The sequence below is a fragment of the Bombina bombina genome, chromosome 3 (assembly GCF_027579735.1).
Source record: "Bombina bombina isolate aBomBom1 chromosome 3, aBomBom1.pri, whole genome shotgun sequence".
NCBI lineage: Eukaryota > Metazoa > Chordata > Amphibia > Anura > Bombinatoridae > Bombina > Bombina bombina.
The window spans coordinates 1,075,640,106-1,075,661,286 of NC_069501.1; the positions used below are offsets into that span (position 1 = coordinate 1,075,640,106).

The following is a 21,181-nucleotide window of genomic DNA, read 5'->3' on the forward strand; positions in this document are numbered from 1 at the left end:
CCATTTAGGTGACCTGATTTGCTCCCTCCCTTCATCCGTGTCCTAAAGCTTTGGTATTGGTTCCCACAAGTAAGGATGACGCCGTGGACCGGACACACCTATGTTGGAGAAAACAGAATTTATGTTTACCTGATAAATTTCTTTCTCCAACGGTGTGTCCGGTCCACGGCCCGCCCTGGTTTTTTTAATCAGGTCTGATATTTTATTTTCTTTAACTACAGTCACCACGGTACCATATGGTTTCTCCTATGCAAATATTCCTCCTTAACGTCGGTCGAATGACTGGGGTAGGCGGAGCCTAGGAGGGATCATGTGACCAGCTTTGCTGGGCTCTTTGCCATTTCCTGTTGGGGAAGAGAATATCCCACAAGTAAGGATGACGCCGTGGACCGGACACACCGTTGGAGAAAGAAATTTATCAGGTAAACATAAATTCTGTTTTTTGCAAGCTTTGCTCCCAGACACATGTTTATAGAGTTAGAATTCTTGAAAGCACTGTTAGATTTCGTTCTCCTACTTAATTTTGCACAACCGGCTAAAGTCTCCTAGGAACACACACATAGCCTACATCTTTCTCTTACTGTAATACATCCTGTCTACCAACTTCTTCTGAGCAGGAGGGAGGGAGAGAAACAAAAGGGAGAAACGAAACCATAGCATGATATTCCCTAAGATATGTGGGTCTGACTTACTTAATCATTTATATTACTATCCTAAGGTTGCGCTGGCTATTCAAACTGAATTATATGTAAAAAGGGACACAGCTTTCCTTGCGCAGAGTGCTAAGTTGTTCAGTAGCAACAATCTTGTTACTACAAGATTACAACAATCTTGTTACTTTGTAATATCTGCAGTGTTTAATACTGAAGCTATAGTTCTAGCTATAACCCTTAGTTATATGTTTATCCCTGCATTCACTTTACTCTGGGTCTGGAACCAGAAGCCTGCTTCTTTTACTTTTAGGTAGAAGGGAATAGGTTGAACGCATTGATTTTTAGCTAGCTAATTAGCAGTGTGGTGTATAAAACGGATGCTAGTGTCCATACTCTGACAAGGGCATATTATAAAGTTAGTATGAAGGCTGCAACTATAAATAACACTTTACCTTGTCTCCTCTGCCAGCAGATTTAAAAATGATGGGCAATAACTCCTGGAAAACTTGGGGAATCTGTTTCTGGTGTTTATTTTGCATTATCATGTCAAGAATATTGATCTTGTCAGATATAAACTGGAAAGGAAAGACACAGGTTTCTACATTCCAATAAGAGCAGATAGTTAATCTTTGAGGACCTCTAGTGGTTATTGTAGTATTGCATCTCAATACAAAGTGAAAGTCCACTTTCTCTAAGGTATCTCTATTTTTAACAATAATGCTAAGTTTCTAGGTTCTAATCCTAATGGGCACTACAGGCAATATTACACATCTAGGGACTCACAACTGCCTTTCTCTCTTAAGGTCACAACTATCAGGCAGAAATAATTGCTTGGTACACAATTATTATTATTACTCTGCTTCATATGTTTGTTCATTTTACCTTAATGTCATTGTTTAGGTTCATCTGTATAGAGGCTCAATTCTGATTTAACCCACCCCCTATTTCATGGATTTTGCTAGTAAATTTCAGCCCCTGGTTCAGTTCATGCAATTCTACCACTTAGTAGGAAATAAATGGCCTCCTTACTTTTCTTACTTATAAAGCCCTGTTGCAAGTCTTTAAGGTGTCTCATCATATAATAATTTGCAAAGTTCTCTATGTTTCTGTCCTCTTTTTACTCAAAACACTCCTTTCGAATCACCGGAGTCATTCATATATCAACTCATAGGCTGAGACAACCCTATTAACATTGTTATACTATGTTGTTTTGTTTTTGTGTTTGTTGGTTTTTATTTGTGTTTAAATTTAATGTGGAAAATGAGGAATCAAATGTACATATGAGAGACCCAGGTGGTTATATTCTCTCTACGGTCCAATGAGAATGAAATGCTGCAAGTTAAATTGTACAAATGGACTATCTGGCCGCCTCCTCTTTATCTTTAATGAAAAGGAGACCTTGGACTGCTGCAGTTTTAAAATACCACTGCGAAGTTAGTGGCACGATGTCTAGTGGCGTTACTATTTCTCTTGTCCGATAGTGATCCAGGGTATTATCGCCTACTATTCAGCACGTTTTTGTCACTTTTGGTGATTTTGGAGAGGGCTCCGCAACTGCTGAGACTGGAGCTCTAGTGTGGTGCGGCCATTCCGTACGCCCGCACGCTCCGCCCCCCCTGTGGTTCCTTTCTTATGTCCTAATCCTTCTTAGTCGAAGGAACATTTTCATAATTCTGGATGTGGTTGGTCAGAGGGCCTCTTCGACTTCCTTTTGTTTTTGGCTGAGGAGTGTCATCCGTTTAGCATAAAGTCAGTGGGACATAAGCCTCCTCTAAGGATTATGGATCATTCTTCGAGAGCAGTGGTTTCCTCTTGGGCCTTCAAAAATGAGGTCTCTATGGATCGGATTTCTAAGGCGGCTACCTAGTCCTCCTTACATACTTTTTCCAGACTTTACATGTTTGATGTTTTTGCTTCTGCTGAAGCAGCCTTCAGGAGAATGGTTTTGCAGGCTGTGGTGCCCTCAGATTAGGGTCCGCCTCTATTTTTTCCCTCCCGTTTTGCATTCAGTGTCCTCTATAGCTTGGGTATTGTTTTTCCCAAAAGTAATGAATACAGCTGTGGACTCTTCCCGTCAGAAGAAAATAAAATGATCAGATAAGCATAATTTATGTTATATACAGTCACACATACACATACTTTAAAACCGCGTGTGAGATCATTTTAGATGAAACTCTACCTTTTTGTGAATAGCATAGAATGTGATATTCAGCTTCTACTCTAAATATGACAGATGTTTATAGGAAGACATGTGGCCTTACTTTTGTTTTTTACAGTTTATATTTTAAAACACAATATGTCTACTTACTACGTCCTGGAGCCCAGATAAAAAGGGAAATGTTGAAAAAGAGTGCTCCTACACATTTTACATGGACAACATTGAATGAATGACAAATATATATAAAATTGTTAAAAGGAGACATGTACTGTATATGTTTGTACATACATCTATTTTACACGGATAGCAAGATTTTTTAAGTCCATTTGAGATATTTAAAGAGTCAGTATACTGTAAAATTGCTGCTCTCTTAAAGGAAAAGTTCACTGTAAAATAGTTTTCTCTGCATGTGTTCCCCATGACTTGTTATACCAGCTGTAGTGTATAAAATGTATGAGAAATTGCTTGTTTATGTTTATTTTTGCAAAAGTAATAGCCGGTTTTGCTCTTTGAAACCACAGACCATCAACAATTGAAATGTTTCCCTTTCTCATCTCCGTCTCTGTATAATACTTAGAAAGAAAAATAAATTGAAAATGAACATTTTAGAGCTTTATCTCTTCCACCTCCCACTGTGAGTTTAATTTCTTCTGCTGTCTGTGTTTACATGGTTTGTCAATAGCCAATACCTAGGTATTGAAACTATCAATATAGGTAGGAATACTAAAGACTAAATCAGCTATTTCAAATGCCAATTTAAAGGCTGAGGAGCCACTTGTAAACAATTTAATACACTCTAGCAGGTAAAATTAATAATTGGGAACTAATTAAAAGACATGTTTTTGAGTAAACTGTCCCTTTAATGTATTTCCAGTGAATTGTTGGTAAACCAGCTGCAGAGTATAGGATGTATGAGAATTGCATTTTCAGGTTTATTTGTGTATGTGAAATAGCTGGCGTTGTGCTTTTAAACCACAGCCTATTACAATGGGTTGAGCTTGCAGATAAAATTAGATCTCATTATGTTATCGCTTTGTGCACACACACTTGCTTCCTTATCTTATATCTGTTTGCAAGAAAAGGACCAATACTTAGGAAAAAACAATGGAAAATTATCATTTCATTAGTTATCTCTTCAACAGCCCACCAGGAGTGTAATTTCTTCTGCTAGCTGTGTTTACATTGCCTGTCAAGAAACTTTCAGTATATGGGGATACCACAGGCTAAATCAGCTATTTCAAATGTCAAAATTAGGGTAAACTCTAGCAGGTAAAATGGATCATTGGGGACAAATTAAAGGGGAGAAAATTGTTGGGTAAACTGTCCCTTTAAAGTGAATGTAAATTTAGATGATAAAGTGCTCGTTTTTTAAAAATCCGATTAAAAACAGGGGCACTTAAATTCATCAAAATTTACATTTCACTCGTGTTGTGAAAATACCTTTTAATCTTGACAGCTGCTCCAGCGATTCCCCCGGTCGTCGCAAGCCTCTTTATACGTCAGAAATGACGGATCGGTCATCCTCCAATCACGGCTTCCCCTCGGGGGAATCAGTGTCTGATTCAACGTCATGATTGGAGAAAGCCAGATTCCTCATTTTAGACCCGGGAATAGGCTTTGTGACGGGTGGTGGAAGCGATGCAGCAGCATTCAAGATTAAAAGGTAAGTATTTTCACAAAATGAGTGAAATGTAGATTTTGATGAATTAAAGTGCCCCTGTTTTTAATCGGATTTTTAAAAACTGGGCACTTTATCATCTAAATTTACATTCACTTTAAAGGGATAGGAGACTTTAAAAAAAATATTTCATGATTCAGATAGAGCACACAATTTTAAATAACTTTAAATTTTAAACAACTTTCAGTTGTTTAAAAGCAGAGCCGTAAGATTTAGAGCCAGTGTTCTAAAAGAAGTTGTATACCGCATAGGAACGTGTCTACCACGTCACTTCCGGTAACGTGAATCAGCTGCTGGAGGTTTGTGGCGCTCACTGCTCAGGCGCTAGAGGCCCAACCTCCTCAAAACAGCGGATTTAAACTACGCAACGGGTCGAGAAAATATATGGCACCACATTCCTGAGCGCACGTAGTATTGGGACCTGAACAGTGTGATGTGGTGAACAGCTGTACATATAAACATGTGGTCGCTCTTTTGCTTCAGATTATAAAATGCCTAATGTGGAAACATTTATACATAAATATGTAGACATGTTAACACCTATAAACACCTACTGTGTAACTTACGTAACCCCTATAAACACCCACTGTGTAACGTATGTAAGCCCCATCAGCACCCCCTGTAACCCCTATAAGCACCCACTGTGTAACTTATGTAAGCCCCATCAGCACCCCCTATAACCCCTATAAGCACCCACTGTGTAACTTATGTAAGCCCCATCAGCACCCCCTGTAACCCCTATAAGCACCCACTGTGTAACTTATGTAAGCCCCAGCAGCACCCCCTGTAACCCCCATAAGCACCCACTGTGTAACGTATGTAAGCCCCATCAGCACCCTCTGTAACCCCTATAAGCACCCACTGTGTAACGTATGTAAGCCCCATCAGCACCCCCTGTAACTCCTATAAGCACCCACTGTGTAACTTATGTAAGCCCCATCAGCACCCCCTATAACCCCTATAAGCACCCACTGTGCAACTTATGTAAGCCCCATCAGCACCCCCTGTAACCCCTATAAGCACCCACTGTGTAACTTATGTAAGCCCCAGCAGCACCCCCTGTAACCCCCATAAGCACCCACTGTGTAACGTATGTAAGCCCCATCAGCACCCCCTGTAACCCCTATAAGCACCCACTGTGTAACGTATGTAAGCCCCATCAGCACCCCCTGTAACCCCTATAAGCACCCACTGTGTAACATATGTAAGCCCCAACCGCACCCCCTGTAACCCCTATAAACACCCACTGTGTAACGTATGTAAGCCCCATCAGCACCCCCTGTAACCCCTATAAGCACCCACTGTGTAACTTATGTAAGCCCCATCAGCACCCCCTGTAACCCCTATAAGCACCCACTGTGTAACTTATGTAAGCCCCAGCAGCACCCCCTGTAACCCCTATAAGCACCCACTGTGTAACTTATGTAAGCCCCATCAGCACCCCCTGTAACCCCTATAAGCACCCACTGTGTAACGTATGTAAGCCCCATCAGCACCCCCTGTAACCCCTATAAGCACCCACTGTGTAACGTATGTAAGCCCCATCAGCACCCCCTGTAACCCCTATAAACACCCACTGTGTAACGTATGTAAGCCTCATCAGCACCCCCTGTAACCCCTATAAACACCCACTGTGTAACGTATGTAAGCCTCATCAGCACCCCCTGTAACCCCTATAAACACCCCCCGGGCATGGCAAGTCGGTCGGCGCACGATGAATCACTGAGTAGGGCCGTGTGCGCATGCGGATTGCAGATGACGGTCCATAGAATTCCTTGACCCATTGTTCTCAAATAAGTCGCCTTAAACAGCTGTTTGTAGGAGGTTGGGCCTCTTGCGGATGCGCAGTGAGCGCAACACCCCTCCAACAGCTGATGGTATACAACTTCTTTAAGAACACCGGTCCATTTCTAAAGCACTATATGGCAGCAGTTTTGGAAGAATGTTATCTGTTTGCAAGAGCACTATATGGCAGCACTATTTCCTGCCTTGTAGTGCTCCAGATGCCTACCTTCAACAAAGAATACCGTGGGAAAATGCAAATGTGATAATAGAAGTAAATTGGAATTTTTTTTTTAAATTGTATGCTCTGTCTTAATCACAAATGAACATTTTTGGATTTCATATTCCTTTTGATGTTCTTGGAAAATATTGGGGACGTAGCCTGGTGCTTATACATTAATTTAAATGTGCAATTAAATGGGGGGGGGGGGGGGGGCATTTTCGAATTTTGCCCTGAGAACCAAGTTCTCTAGAAATGGCCCTGCTTAAATCCTATTAGCTGTTCAAATCAGCCAATAGGATTTAAGCAGCTCTCATACTTTTGGCTGATTTGAAAATGTGAGCCAATAGGAATGCAAGGTACCCCAAATATCTAATCTTCAGTGTGCGGCGGAGATTGCATGAAGAGGAGCCTCCACGCTGCGGAGCACCGCCACTGCTGAGAACCGCTGCTCCGGATCCGTGCATCGGGGAAGACAGCTCCGCACCTCCAGGAAGAAGATAGAAGATGGTTCCGCGTTGGATGAAGATGGAGCCACCTGGATGAAGACCTTAACTGCCGGACTTCAGGAACTGTGAGTACCTTCGGGGTTAGGCTTAGGTGGGTTTTTTTTTTGTTTTTTTTTTTTGGGTGGGTTTTTTTTTTTTAGATTAGGGATTTTTTATTTTAATGGGCAACAAAAGGGCTTAGGTTTTTTAGAGTTAGGTTTTTTTATTTTGGGGGGTCGGTTGGGTGGGGGTTTTACTGTTAGGTAAAAGTACTTTGTAATCTTTTTAGGTAAAAGCTGATTGTTTCAGGGCAATGCCCTACAAAAGGCCCTTTTAAGGGCTATCGGTAGTTTATTGTTAGATTAGGGGGTGTTTTTATTTTGGGGTGGCTTTTTTGTTTTTATAGGGGTATTAGATTAGGTTTAATTCATATTATTTTGGATAAAGGTCCAGATTACAAGTGGAGTGGTACTGATAGTGAAATCAATATTAAAAATAGCGCACAATCTGATATTACAAGTCCATAGTAAAAAAAAAAAAAAAATCCAGAGAATGTTAGTGCGCCGTATACTAAAAGGATTGCTCAAATTACAAGTGGTGAATTACATATAGCCCATAGCGCTAAAAAACGTTAGTGCAACTGGAGACCTGAAGTAAAGTGTTATGGCTACAATAGTAGTATAACCATACACATGTAAATAATATTAAAATAAAGTATTTTATACACATATAAAAAGTTAAATATATGTTCTTCATTAAAATAAATGTTTAAAAATGAAAAAATCAAAAATAAGTTTGGTATATAGCAAGGTGTTGGAATACATATATATATATATATATATATATATATATATATATCATTTGATACTGAGTGAAGAACAAAACTATTTATACCATTTGTTAACACACCATCGGCTTAGTGCACCTTTAGCTTAGCACTCGAGCGAAAGCCAGGACCTGAGTTTTGTAGTGCGCCTCATAGAAGTCTATTTGGTGAGGGATTTAACACGGCCGTGCTATCTGACCTTAACTTGTAATATGACCACAAGAATAAGAGAGCTATTGATTTAACTTGAGCAGTGTTATTGCTTAGTAGCGCTAATTTTCTTCCACTACACTTGTAATCTAGGCCAAAGTGTTTAGTTGTGCACAATTATCTTTGCAGTGCACTTTCATTAGTTATTTTGCCTATGTTTCCTTTAATCTAACATGAAAATTGTTGTGTTTCCACTCTCCAGAGAGGCTGGGCTGCACTTAGTGGAATGCAGAGCCCTAACACTCCTACCTATTTGCACAGTTATTGGTTGATGTGTGCACAAGATTGTTTGTAACTGTCCTTAATTGTAAGGTAAACACTAGAACAGTCACAAGGATTTTCAATGGATTTGTCCCAGGCCTGCAAAACAATGCATATGTTTCTTACTATCTGACAGGTTTAATGGCTTTTATAATATTTATTTTGTATGCAGGTCTGTTGCAATGCAGTGAATTATTTCTAGTACAGACATACAAATACTATCATCTCCCTTTAAATAGCCCAATAACCAAAGTAGCAACTGATTTAATTTAAAATCAGTTACTTCAATCAATAGTAGTAAAAATGTAATGTAAATAAATGTCAGGCAAGTTGTGTTTTTATTATTTTGTTTTTGTATTGAGAGCAACATGTTTATGCTCAGAAGCAACAGATGGGGGTTTAGTGCATTTGATTTATATTGTATTTGCCTTCTGTATTTCAGCACTACACCTACAAATTACCTGCTTCTTATTGCAACCCTCTGTTTAGTTCCTTCTCTCCATCGACTTCATTAGAATTGTGCACAATAGTCACACTTTTTATTTCACATTGTGGGGATGTTTACAATTATTTAAGGGATTAGTCTGTGTGAAATAAAGGTTAGGTGAAGTTCTAAGGGGGCTCCTCTTCTGTGATGTAGCAACCCAAGCTGTGTAGATTAATAGGCACAAAGGGCGAGATTACATATAGGCCGCTGCAACCCGCGCCGCCCGTAATTTCACCTCGCACATCGGGGTATTACATAAACCCTGCCGCAGTTCATAAACTAGCGATGTCCAGAAATGAGCGTAAATACAAATTTCTGGAGTCGCCAGTGACTTACGGCACTTTAGAAACTGCCGGCGCCTAAGAAAAGTAAAGAAAATATCAAATCTCCCGTAACAGTCTAACACGCCTCCCAAAAATAAATCCGACACGTAAAACCCCTATATCCGCAATCCCCCCTCTCACTACTAATAATAAATGTATTAACCCCTAAACCGACAACCCCCACAACAGAATAAGCCTAATTAAACTATTAACCCCTATATACACCATCAAACCCACACCGCAAGTAATAACTAAATTATTAACCCCTAAATCCGCCAACCCCAACATCGCAAACTACCTATTAAAACTATTAACCCCTAATCCGTCATTAACCCACAACGCAATAAACCTATTAAAACTATTAACCCCTAAACCGCCAAAGCCCACAATGCGATAAACCTATTAAAGTATTAACCCCTAAACCGCCAAATTACCTTACAAAATACTAAAGTTACTTTTAAATTAAAAAAACCTAACACTACTTTAAAAATAAAAATAAACTAAGTATAAATTAAAGGGTCAGTCTAATCAAAATTCTGGAGTAGACTGTCCCTTTAAGCTACAATTACAGAAAATAAAAAAATCTAAGATTACATAAAATAAAAATGAAAATTACCAAATTTTAAAAAATTATACCTAATCCCTATGAAAATAAAAAAGCGCCCCCCCCCACAAATAAAAACACCCCCTACTCTAATAAACTACCAGTAGCTTTTTGCAGGGCATTGCCCCAATATAATCAACTCTTTTACAACAAAATACACAAAGCCCCCCCCTAACAGTAAACCCCCCCACCCACCAACCCCCCCAAATAAAATAACCTAACACTAAAAACCCTAAACTACCCATTGCCCTGAAAAGGGCATTTGTTGGGCATTGCCCTTAAAAGGGCATTTAGCTCTTTTACTGCCCCCCCTATCTAAATAAAATAAAAAAAACTTAAAAGACCCTAAGTCTAAGCCCCAGGTTGCTACTCACCGTTCCTGAAGTCCGGCAGAGAAGGTCCTGTTCCAGGCGGTGAAGTCTTCTTCCAAGCGGCGACCTCTTCTTTCTTCTTCCTGGAACATCCTTCGCGGAGCGGAGCTGAAGACTGAAGACTGCAGAGCAGAAGACTGAAGACTGCGAAGCTGAAGACCGGCAACTCTGGAACTGAAGACCGGCAACTGATTTGAATAGCCAATAGAACTTCAGTAGCTCTCATCCTATTGGCTGATTTGAACAGCCAATAGGATTTGAGTAGCTTTCATCCTATTGGCTGATTTGAAGAATCAAATCAGCCAATAGGAATTCAAGGGACACCATTTTTAATCGCGTCCCTTGACTTCTCCATCCAGTGTGCGGTGAAGATCGTACGAAGAGGATCCTCCACACTCCATGGCTCCACGGTCGCCGGTCTTCAGTTCCAGGGTCGCCAGTCTTCAACTCCGCTCCGCTGCGCTAAGGATGTTCCAGGAAAAAGAAAGAAGAGGTTGCCATTTGGTAGAAGACTTCACCGCCTGGAACAGGACCTTCTCCGCCGGACTTCAGGAATGGTGAGTAGCAACCTGGGTCTATTCTTAAGGGTTTTTTTTTTTTTTTAATTTTATTTAGATAGGGTGGGCAGTAAAAGAGCTAAATGCCATTTTAAGGGCAATGCCCAACAAATGCCCTTTTCAGGGCAATGGGTAGTTTAGGGTTTTTAGTGTTAGGTTATTTTATTTGGGGGGGTTTGGTGGGTAGGGGGGGGTTACTGTTAGGGGGGGACTTTGTGTATTTTGTTGTAAAAGAGCTGATTATCTTGGGGCAATGCCCTGCAAAAAGCTCTTTTAAGGGCTACTGGTAGTTTATTAGCGTAGGGGGTGTTTTTATTTTGGGGGGGGGCTTTTTTATTTTCATAGGGATTAGGTATAATTTTTCAAAATTTGGTAATTTTCTTTTTTATTTTATGTAATCTTAGATTTTTTTATTTTCTGTAATTGTAGCTTAAAGGGACAGTCTACTCCAGAATTTTGATTAGACTGTCCCTTTAATTTATACTTAATTTATTTTTATTTTTAAAGTAGTGTTAGGTTTTTTAAATTTAATAGCAACTTTAGTATTTTGTAAATTAGGTAATTTGGGTTCATTTAGGGAGGGTTAGGTTAGGGGGGGTTAGGTTTATTGCATTGTGGGCTTTGGCGGTTTAGGGGTTAATACTTTAATAGGTTTATTGCGTTGTGGGCTTTGGCGGTTTAGGGGTTAATACTTTAATAGGTTTATTGCCTTGTGGGCTTTGGAGGGTTTAGGGGTTAATAGTTTTAATAGGAAGTTTGCATTGAGGGTTAATGGCGGATTAGGGATTAATAGTTTTAATAGTTAGTTTGCGATGTTGGGGTTGGTGGATTTAGGGGTTAATAATTTAGTTATTACTTGCGGTGTGGATTTGATAGCGGATATAGTGGTTTATACATTTTCAGCCAGATTACGAGTTTTGCGTTATGAGTATAACGCTGCTTTTTCCCTAACGCTGCTATTACGAGTCTTGTAGGTATAGCTGTACCGCACACTTTTTTGGCCGTCACGCAATGTCAGTACCGCACTTTTAAAAAAAGTCCAAAAAGTGAGCGGTACAGCCTATACCAACAAGATTCGTACCGCCATCTAATGTCAGTAGTTATGAGTTTTACGTTACAAAGCTGTAGCATAAAACTCATAACTAAAGTGTTAAAAAGTACACTAACACCCATAAACTACATATTAACCCCTAAACCGAGGCCCTCCCGCATCGCAAATAATAAAATAAAATTATTAACCCCTAATCTGCCGCTCCGCTGCCACTTAAAAAATGTATTAACCCCTATTTCGCCGCTCCCCGACATCGTCGGCGCTAGAATAAAATTATTAACCCCTAAACCGCTGCCCTCCCACATCCCAAACACTATTTAAATATTAGTAACCACCAAATCTGCAGTCCGCCGCTATAATAAACCTATAAACCTCTAACCCCTCCTAACTTAAATATAATTAAATCTAAATTAAACCTACTATTAATAACTAACTAATTCCTATTTAAAACTAAATACTTACCTGTAAAATAAACCCTAAGCTAGCTACAATATAACTAATAGGTACATTGTAGCTAGCTTAGGTTTTATTTTTATTTTACAGGTAAGTTTGTATTTATTTTAACTAGGTAGACTAGTTAGTAAATAGTTATTAACTATTTACTAGCTACCTAGTTAAAATAAATACAAAGGCCTAGATTTGGAGTTTGGCGTTAGCCGTGAAAACCAGCGTTAGAGGCTCCTAACGCTGGTTTTAGGCTACCGCCGGTATTTGGAGTCACTCAAAATAGGGTCTAACGCTCACTTTTCAGCCGCGACTTTTCCATACCGCAGATCCCCTTACGTAAATTGTGTATCCTATCTTTTCAATGGGATCTTTCTAACTCCGGTATTTAGAGTCGTGTCTGAAGTGAGCGTTAGACATCTAACGACAAAACTCCACCCGCAGGAAAAAAGTCAGTAGTTAAGAGCTTTCTGGGCTAACGCCGGTTTATAAAGCTCTTAACTACTGTGCTCTAAAGTTCACTAACACCCATAAACTACCTATGTACCCCTAAACCGAGGTCCCCCCACATCGCCGCAACTCAATTAAATTTTTTTAACCCCTAATCTGCTGACCGCCACCTACGTTATACTTATGTACCCCTAATCTGCTGCCCCTAACACCGCCGACCCCTGTATTATATTTATTAACCCCTAACCTGCCCCCCACAACGTCGCCTCCACCTACCTACACTTATTAACCCCTAATCTGCCGACCGCAAAGCGCCGCCACCTACGTTATCCTTATGTACCCCTAATCTGCTGCCCTTAACACCGCCAACCCCTATATTATATTTATTAACCCCTAATCTGCCCCCCACAACGTCGCCTCCACCTATCTGCCGACCGGAGCTCACCGCTATTCTAATAAATGTATTAACCCCTAAAGCTAAGTCTAACCCTAACACTAACACCCCCCTAAGTTAAATATAATTTACATCTAACGAAATTAATTAACTCTTATTAAATAAATTATTCCTATTTAAAGATAAATACTTACCTGTAAAATAAATCCTAATATAGCTACAATATAAATTATAATTATATTATAGCTATTTTAGGATTTATATTTATTTTACAGGTAACTTTGTATTTATTTTAACCAGGTACAATAGCTATTAAATAGTTAATAACTATTTAATAGCTACCTAGTTAAAATAATTACAAAATTACCTGTAAAATAAATCCTAACCTAAGTTACAATTAAACCTAACACTACACTATCAATAAATTAATTAAATAAACTACCTACAATTACCTACAATTAACCTAACACTACACTATCAATAAATTAATTAAATACAATTCCTACAAATAAATACAATTAAATAAACTAGCTAACGTACAAAAAATAAAAAAGAACTAAGTTACAAAAAATAAAAAAATATTTACAAACATAATAAAAATATTACAACAATTTTAAACTAATTACACCTACTCTAAGCCCCCTAATAAAATAACAAAGCCCCCCAAAATAAAAAAATGCCCTACCCTATTCTATATTACTAAAGTTCAAAGCTCTTTTACCTTACCAGCCCTGAACAGGGCCCTTTGCGGGGCATGCCCCAAAGAATTCAGCTCTTTTGCCTGTAAAAAAAAACATACAATACCCCCCCCCCAACATTACAACCCACCACCCACATACCCCTAATCTAACCCAAACCCCCTTAAATAAACCTAACACTAAGCCCCTGAAGATCTTCCTACCTTATCTTCACCCTGCCAGGTTCACCGATCCTTCCTGAAGAGCTCCTCCGATGTCCTGATCCAAGCCCAAGCGGGGGGCTGAAGAGGTCCATGATCCGGCTGAAGTCTTCATCCAAGCGGGAGCTGAAGAGGTCCATGATCCGGATGAAGTCTTCATCCAAGCGGGAGCTGAAGAGGTCCATGATCCGGATGAAGTCTTCTATCAACGGCATCTTCAATCTTCTTTCTTCCGGATCCATCTTGCAGACCTCCGACGCGGAACATCCTCTTCTCCCGACGCCTACTAGCCGAATGACGGTTCCTTTAAGGGACGTCATCCAAGATGGCGTCCCTCGAATTCCGATTGGCTGATAGGATTCTATCAGCCAATCGGAATTAAGGTAGGAATATTCTGATTGGCTGATGGAATCAGCCAATCAGAATCAAGTTCAATCCGATTGGCTGATCCAATCAGCCAATCAGATTGAGCTCGCATTCTATTGGCTGATGAGCTAAATGCCCTTTTAAGGGCAATGCCCATCCAAATGCTCTTTTCAGGGCAATCGGGTATTTAGCTCTTTTACATTGCCCAAAACCCTAAGCTAAACCCACCCAATAAACCCTTAAAAAAACCTAACACTAACCCCCGACGATCTACTTACAGTTTTTGAAGACCAGACATCCATCCTCATCCAGGCGGCAGAAGTCTTCATCCAAGCAGGCAGAAGTCCTCCTCGAAGCCGGCAGAAGTCTTCATCCAGACGGCATCTTTTATCTTCATCCATCCGGCGCGGAGGGGGTCCATCTTCAAGACATCCGGCTCGGAGCATCCTCCTCTTCCGATGGCTGTTGAAGAATGAAGTTTCCCTTTAAATGATGTCATCCAAGATGGCGTCACTTACATTCTGATTGGCTGATAGAATTCTATCAGCTAATAGGAATTAAGGGGGAAAAAATCCTATTGGCTGTTGCAATCAGCCAATAGGATTGAGCTTTCATCCTATTGGCTGATCCAATCAGCCAATAGGATTGAGCTTGCATTCTATTGGCTGACTGGAATAGCCAATAGAATGCGAGCTCAAACCTATTGGCTGATTGGATCAGCCAATAGGATTGAACTTCAATCCTATTGGCTGATTGCATCAGCCAATAGGATTTTTTCTACCTTAATTCCGATTGGCTGATAGAATTCTATCAGCCAATTGGAATCTAAGGGATGCCATTCTGGATGACGTCATTTAAAGGGAAACTTCATTCTTCAACAGCCATCGGAAGAAGAGGATGCTCCGCGCCGGATGTCTTGAAGATGGACCCGCTCCGCACCGGATGGATGAAGATAGAAGATGCCGTCTGGATTGAGACTTCTGCCCGCTTGGATGAAGACTTCTGCCGCTTGGATGAAGACTTCTGCTGCCTGGATGAGGATGGATGTCCGGTCTTCAAACACTGTAAGTGGATTGTCGCGGGGTTAGTGTTAGGTTTTTTTAAGGGTTTATTGGGTGGGTTTTATTTTTAGCTTGAGTTTTGGGCAATGTAAAAGAGATAAATGCCCTTTTAAGGGCAATGCCCATCCAAATGCTCTTTTCAGGGCAATCGGGAGCTTAGGTTTATTTAGATAGGATTTTATTTGGGGGGTTTAGTTGTATGGGTGGTGGGTTTTACTGTTGGGGGGTTGTTTGTATTTTTTTTTTTACAGGTAAAAGTGCTGATTTCCTTGGGGCAATGCCCCACAAAAGGCACTTTTAAGGTCCATTGGCAGTTTAGTGTAGGCTAGGGTTTTTTTTTTATTGGGGGGGGACTTTTTTATTTTGATAGGGCTATTAGATTAGGAGTAATTCATTTTTATTTTTGATAATTTCTTTTTTATTTTGTGTAATTTAGTGTTTATTTTTTTGTAATTTAGATAAATGTATTTTGTTAATTTAATTTATTTAATTTTATTGTAATGTTAGGTGTTAGTGTAACTCAGGTTAGGTTTTATTTTACAGGTAACTTTGTATTTATTTTAACTAGGTAGCTAGTAAATAGTTAATAACTATTTACTAACTAGTCTACCTAGTTAAAATAAATACAAACTTACCTGTGAAATAAAAATAAAACCTAAGCTAGCTACAATGTAACTATTAGTTATATTGTAGCTAGCTTAGGGTTTATTTTACAGGTAAGTATTTAGTTTTAAATAGGAATTAGTTATTAATAGTAGGTTTAATTTAGATTTATTTTTATTATATTTCAGTTAGGGGGTGTTAGGGTTAGGGTTACATTAGGGTTAGGTTTAGGGGTTAATAAGTTTATTATAGCGGCGGAGTGGGCGGACGGCAGATTAGGGGTTAATAATATTTAAATAGTGTTTGCGATGTGGGAGGGTGGCGGTTTAGGGGTTAATAAATTTATGTAGGTGGCGGCGACATTGGGGGCGGCAGATTAGGGGTTAATAAGTGTAGGTAGATGGTGGCGACATTGGGGGCTGCAGATTAGGGGTTAATAAGTGTAATGTAGGTGTCGGCGATGTCGGGGCGGCAGATTAGGGGTGTTTAGACTCAATGTTTATGTTAGGGTGTTAGGTTTAAACATACATTTTATTTCCCCATAGACATCAATGGGGCTGCGTTATGGAGATTTACGCTCCGCGATTGCAGGTATTAGGCTTTTTTTTAGCCGGCTCTCCCCATTGATGTCTATGAGCACGTCAAAACACTGCTTGTATTTGGGTGCAGTATGAAGCTCAACGCAACCATATCGCCCGCACAAGCTGTTTTTTTGCAAACCTGTAATAGCAGCGCTATTAAAGGTGAGCGGTGGAAATAACTTGCAAGTTATTAGCGAGCCAGCCATAACGCAAAACTCGTAATCTGGCTGTTTATTAGTTATTGCGGTGGGGGATTGAGGTTGCGTTATGGCTGGCTACGATAGACATTGCGCATGCATTGTGTTAGTTTATTTTTGCAGGCATTTTCGGGGAGTTACGGTGCTCCCATACTCAGCGCAAGGCTTGCTACGGCTGCCTTTTATGGCGAGGTAAAAATGGAGTAAGATTTCTCCATTTTCGCCACGTGAGTCCTTGCGCTGAATATTGGATACCGATTTGCGACACGGTCCCATGTTAGCCTATGGGAGTAAAAATTGCGGACGACGGGTGAAATATACATGCCGCATTTATATGCTGCACTGTATATAGGATACCAAACCCACGCAAAAACCGGCGTCACCGGCTTTTGCTGGTGACGCCGCATTTGTAATGGGTCCCAAAGTGTAAAGCAGAAGGAACCCCTTAGCAAGAAATATGTTAAGTACTACGATAAATTGTCTGTGAGCTATATAATAAAGCAGCAGTTAAACGGTCTAAAAAGGTTAAGTAAAAATGTTTAAATTTAAAGGCACACTATACACTAAATACATTTTGTGCACTTTCCTCTAATCATATGGGCTGCCATTTTGGAAACTAGGTTACACTGCTAGTATCTGAAGGAGAGTTGCTGCACATGCGCAAATAGGTCAGCACTGGAATGACTAGAGGGAGGCGAGGAATAATCTCAATACTAAGCTTATAACATGCATTTAGTATTTAATGTCCCTTTCATGTGAAACCAACATAAAGTACCATATTGTGTGCATTCACTTTTTGTTAGAAAAAAATTAAAATCTGGTCTTTCTCTTGCATTTTCAAGGGTTAGTGTTACATTTTAGTGATTTAACAAGGAATGCAGGTTTAGATGTCTGTGTTAACATTAATCGTGGCCCACATTCCATATAGTTTATTTAGAATCATGCATTCTTTACAAATATTTACAGTGATAGAAATAGTTTCAGTAGAACATTATTTAAATGTACAGGAACCCCAAAAAAGAATGTTAAACCAACAGCAAATATTGCAATTGTCTTTGAATATAATGCCTTTGTTTTTATCCACAGTGGTTTTATTGGCAGATGGGCTTATAACCGATGAATAAATGAAGATCTGAATGTAAAAATCAAGAAATCTCTTCATGAACTTCAAGGATTTTTTTTATTTTGAAATGCTGGGATATATTTTATTTATTGCACCTATCAGAGAGGAATTATTTTAAGAAGAAATAATATTTAAAAATGTTTATATATTTTAATTTAGAATAATTTATATAAACTTATAATTTATTTAAACTGGAGTCAAATTATTTTGCTTCTATATGGACCTGGTATATTAGACATTTCTAAGTTGCTAAAAAGAATCTTGCTGCAATGATGGACCTTTTCTACTATAAACTGATGACACTTGTCCGTGGATATTTCCATGCTACTAAATGAAGCACAAATTTCCTAAAACAGAGGATCAATATCCAAAGAAGTTACATGTCCTTCTCAACAAGTCAGTGTAATCAGAGAAAGAATATGTCCTTGGTGTGTCTGGTGTGAAATTCTTACTTCCGTTAAACCATCATTACAAAGAAGATACTCTGAAGACTTCTTTATATTTCATCTTTGTATTAGTTTTGTTTCCCTAAAGTGTGGTTTCATGTGTAGGTAAATATTTAATTATGATACACACACTCACACTGTCCATCCAGGTGGCATTATGAAGTATCTAGCTGGGGGTAGTGTAATACTTTGCAATATATTAACATTTTCTGTTATTTAAAATTAATATAGCTGATTGTATCTTAATATAGGCTAACATTTTTGCCCGGCGGTCAGTAAAATTAAATGGGCCCTGGGGAGAACACTAAATGAATATATATAAACAAAGATTAGCCTGATAATAGTATGTAGATGTGTTCTTTAAACCCTTTGAGTGCTGAGCAATTTCCCACCTGGGTGCTAAGCTGGATTTTATTTTTTTTTTATTTTTTTTAAATATATATTTTTTAACTTTTCTTTTTTTTCAGATCCCCAAGACTTCTACCATTGCTTAGGTGATTGCCTTTCCAACGGTGGGTCTTGGGGGTCTGTAGCTGCTTAGATACAGGCTTCTAAGCAGCATGCCCCCATTTCCCTATACTGTCCATTTAAATTTTTCAATAAAGTTGCGCAGTGATGTCATCACGTCATTGCGCATGATACAGGCCCGATCCCAGGGGCGGGAGTCGATGGGAGCCCCCAGATTGCCCTCAAGGTGGATGAGTGCTAGCGACTGCTCTGAGCCGTCAGCACCTGACTGGGAAAATTTGCGATGGCTCAGAGCCATCGTTAGCACTCAAAGGGTTAAACTATTTAACCCTTTGAGTGCTAAGCACTTTATTACCTGGGTGCTAAGCTGTTTTAAGGTTTTTTTTTAATTTACTTTTTTACTTTTTAGTTTTAGACTTACAATTTTGGAAAGGTTAGGAGATTACCTTTCTAACGGTGGGTCTTGGTGGTCTGTAGCTGCTTAGATGCCTGAGATACAGGCTTCTAAGCAGCTTGCCCCCTTTTCTTATACTTAACGTAATTTCGTTAATAAAATTGCATGGTGACGTCATCACGTCATTGCGCGTGACGTCACCCACCACGCAGAACCGGAAGCCCCGTTGATGCCTGTCACTATGCAGGCATGATCGCCGGGTGGGAGCCCCCTGATCTCCCTCAAGGTGGGAGAGTGCTAGCGACGGCTCTGAGCCGTCGTTAGCATCAAAGGGGGAAACTTTGCGATGGCTCAGAGCCGTCGTTAGCACTCAAAGGGTTAATGGGTACTGCCATGCTGTAACCTAGGTTACCCTGATCTTAAATCCTCTGCTAAGGCCAGTTATGGACAGATATAAATAAATTACAACAGATGTCTGTGTGGAATATAGTAGTGTAAGGCATCTGAAGTGTAGAGTCTGCACTTACAGTTCTCATGGGAATTGGGAAGACCACAGTTTTCAGAGTTAATTGTACACTAGATTTTTCTTTGCATAAATGTTTTGTAGGTGATCCATTTATGTAGCCCATCTGGTAGTGTTTTTGTATAGTTTTGCTTATTTTTTAATAACGTGCTGATTTTTCAGACTCCTAACCAAGCCCCAAAGTATCAGATGTATACCCAAGTCTACAGACTCCTGCTTGCTCCTGTTTGTGTAATGGGTCTTTTTATATGCAGAGGAGGAGGGGAGGGTCTGCTATTTCTGCATTCTCAGCCCCTTTCAGTATCTGTGCATAATGTTTATAGTATTACATGCAGTTATATGAAAATTGATGTATACTGTCCCTTTAAATTACAGAGAAATATTTAGCAAAACAAACAATGAAAGTAAATTGCAGAAATTTAATTTTTTTACTCTGCATATTTAAACATTTTATATTACAGTCATAAATTGTTTACTGTCCCATAAAGGCTACAATTGCCCACAGAACGGCTGGAGTGCATCCTGCAGTCTTACAATATTTTAATGATAATTGCATGATCCTTGTCATTATTTAGCCACAACATGGGAGATAAGATAAGTATACACAAGTTCACAACAGGCATTTTACAGGGGTCTGTTTTGTTATAGAAAAGCAGTCTTGCTGGATAGAATGAGAGGTGTCTCAGAGACCTCACAGATACCAGTGAGGGGCCTAATATGGGTGTTTGGGGGTGTGGTCTGAATTTCTTACCTATAATAACACTAACCATGCTGAAGTAATTAAGACGCTATTGCGTCTGTGAAATATCTCGTTTCGCTGTAGAGTCGCTATATTAAGGCTGACAAGATTGTCTTGATATTTTTTCTGTTACTTTTTTCATGTTTTCTTTTTTGCATATGTTAGAATGAATTGCCTTATTAAGGGTGTTTTTTTTGTTTTAATATGTTTGTTCTATACGGTTTTGAAGGTGTTTTGTGCTGTCAGTATGCTTTACAGTAGAGCTCTGACTATGTACCGAGAGGTGAATGGTTAAGACGTAAATGCTGTTTCATTGATTAGAATGGAAGACACTTGTGGACTGACGAGGGGTGGGTACAAATATATCTAAATTGTGCAATGTTGCAGTTTTATTGAATCCATGCAAGTGACTGCACCTACTATTATATTTCACACATCTAGCACTTTACAATAAATAAGGAATTCCTGCCTTTTATATTTTGTTTGTTGTTACTCTTTCCCTTATGTATAGATTGCATGTTTAACAAACCAATGGCTCTTATAGCTATGTAACAGTTAATAGAATGGTTATAAAGCTGACGGTATTAGCAGTATCTTTAAATGTTATATTATTAATACACACAGAGCTTACTGCATCAGACTATATAGCACACTGCAATGTAATAACATATAACCCCAGTGATATAGCTTTCAATAACATGAGGATCAGGACATTTTGTAAAACGATGCATTGGCCAAACGTCAGGAAAAACTGATGAGGCCAAGACAAGTTGCAACCTTAAATGTAACCAACTGCTCATAATTTACTTAAAGGGACAGTCTACT

General features: G+C 39.3%; 1 protein-coding gene across 1 annotated transcript in view; it reads left to right on the forward strand.

Annotated features, from left to right (window-relative positions):
• The window catches only part of CDADC1 (cytidine and dCMP deaminase domain containing 1), a 157,992-nt gene extending 137,161 nt beyond the window's left edge, over positions 1-20,831 (forward strand). Inside the window, exon 9 of the mRNA XM_053708361.1 lies at positions 17,750-20,831. Coding sequence (XP_053564336.1) covers positions 17,750-17,787 — 38 coding nt within the window. The 3' untranslated portion in view covers positions 17,788-20,831. The remainder of the gene's footprint in view (positions 1-17,749) is intronic.
• Positions 20,832-21,181: the final 350 nt, after the last annotated feature.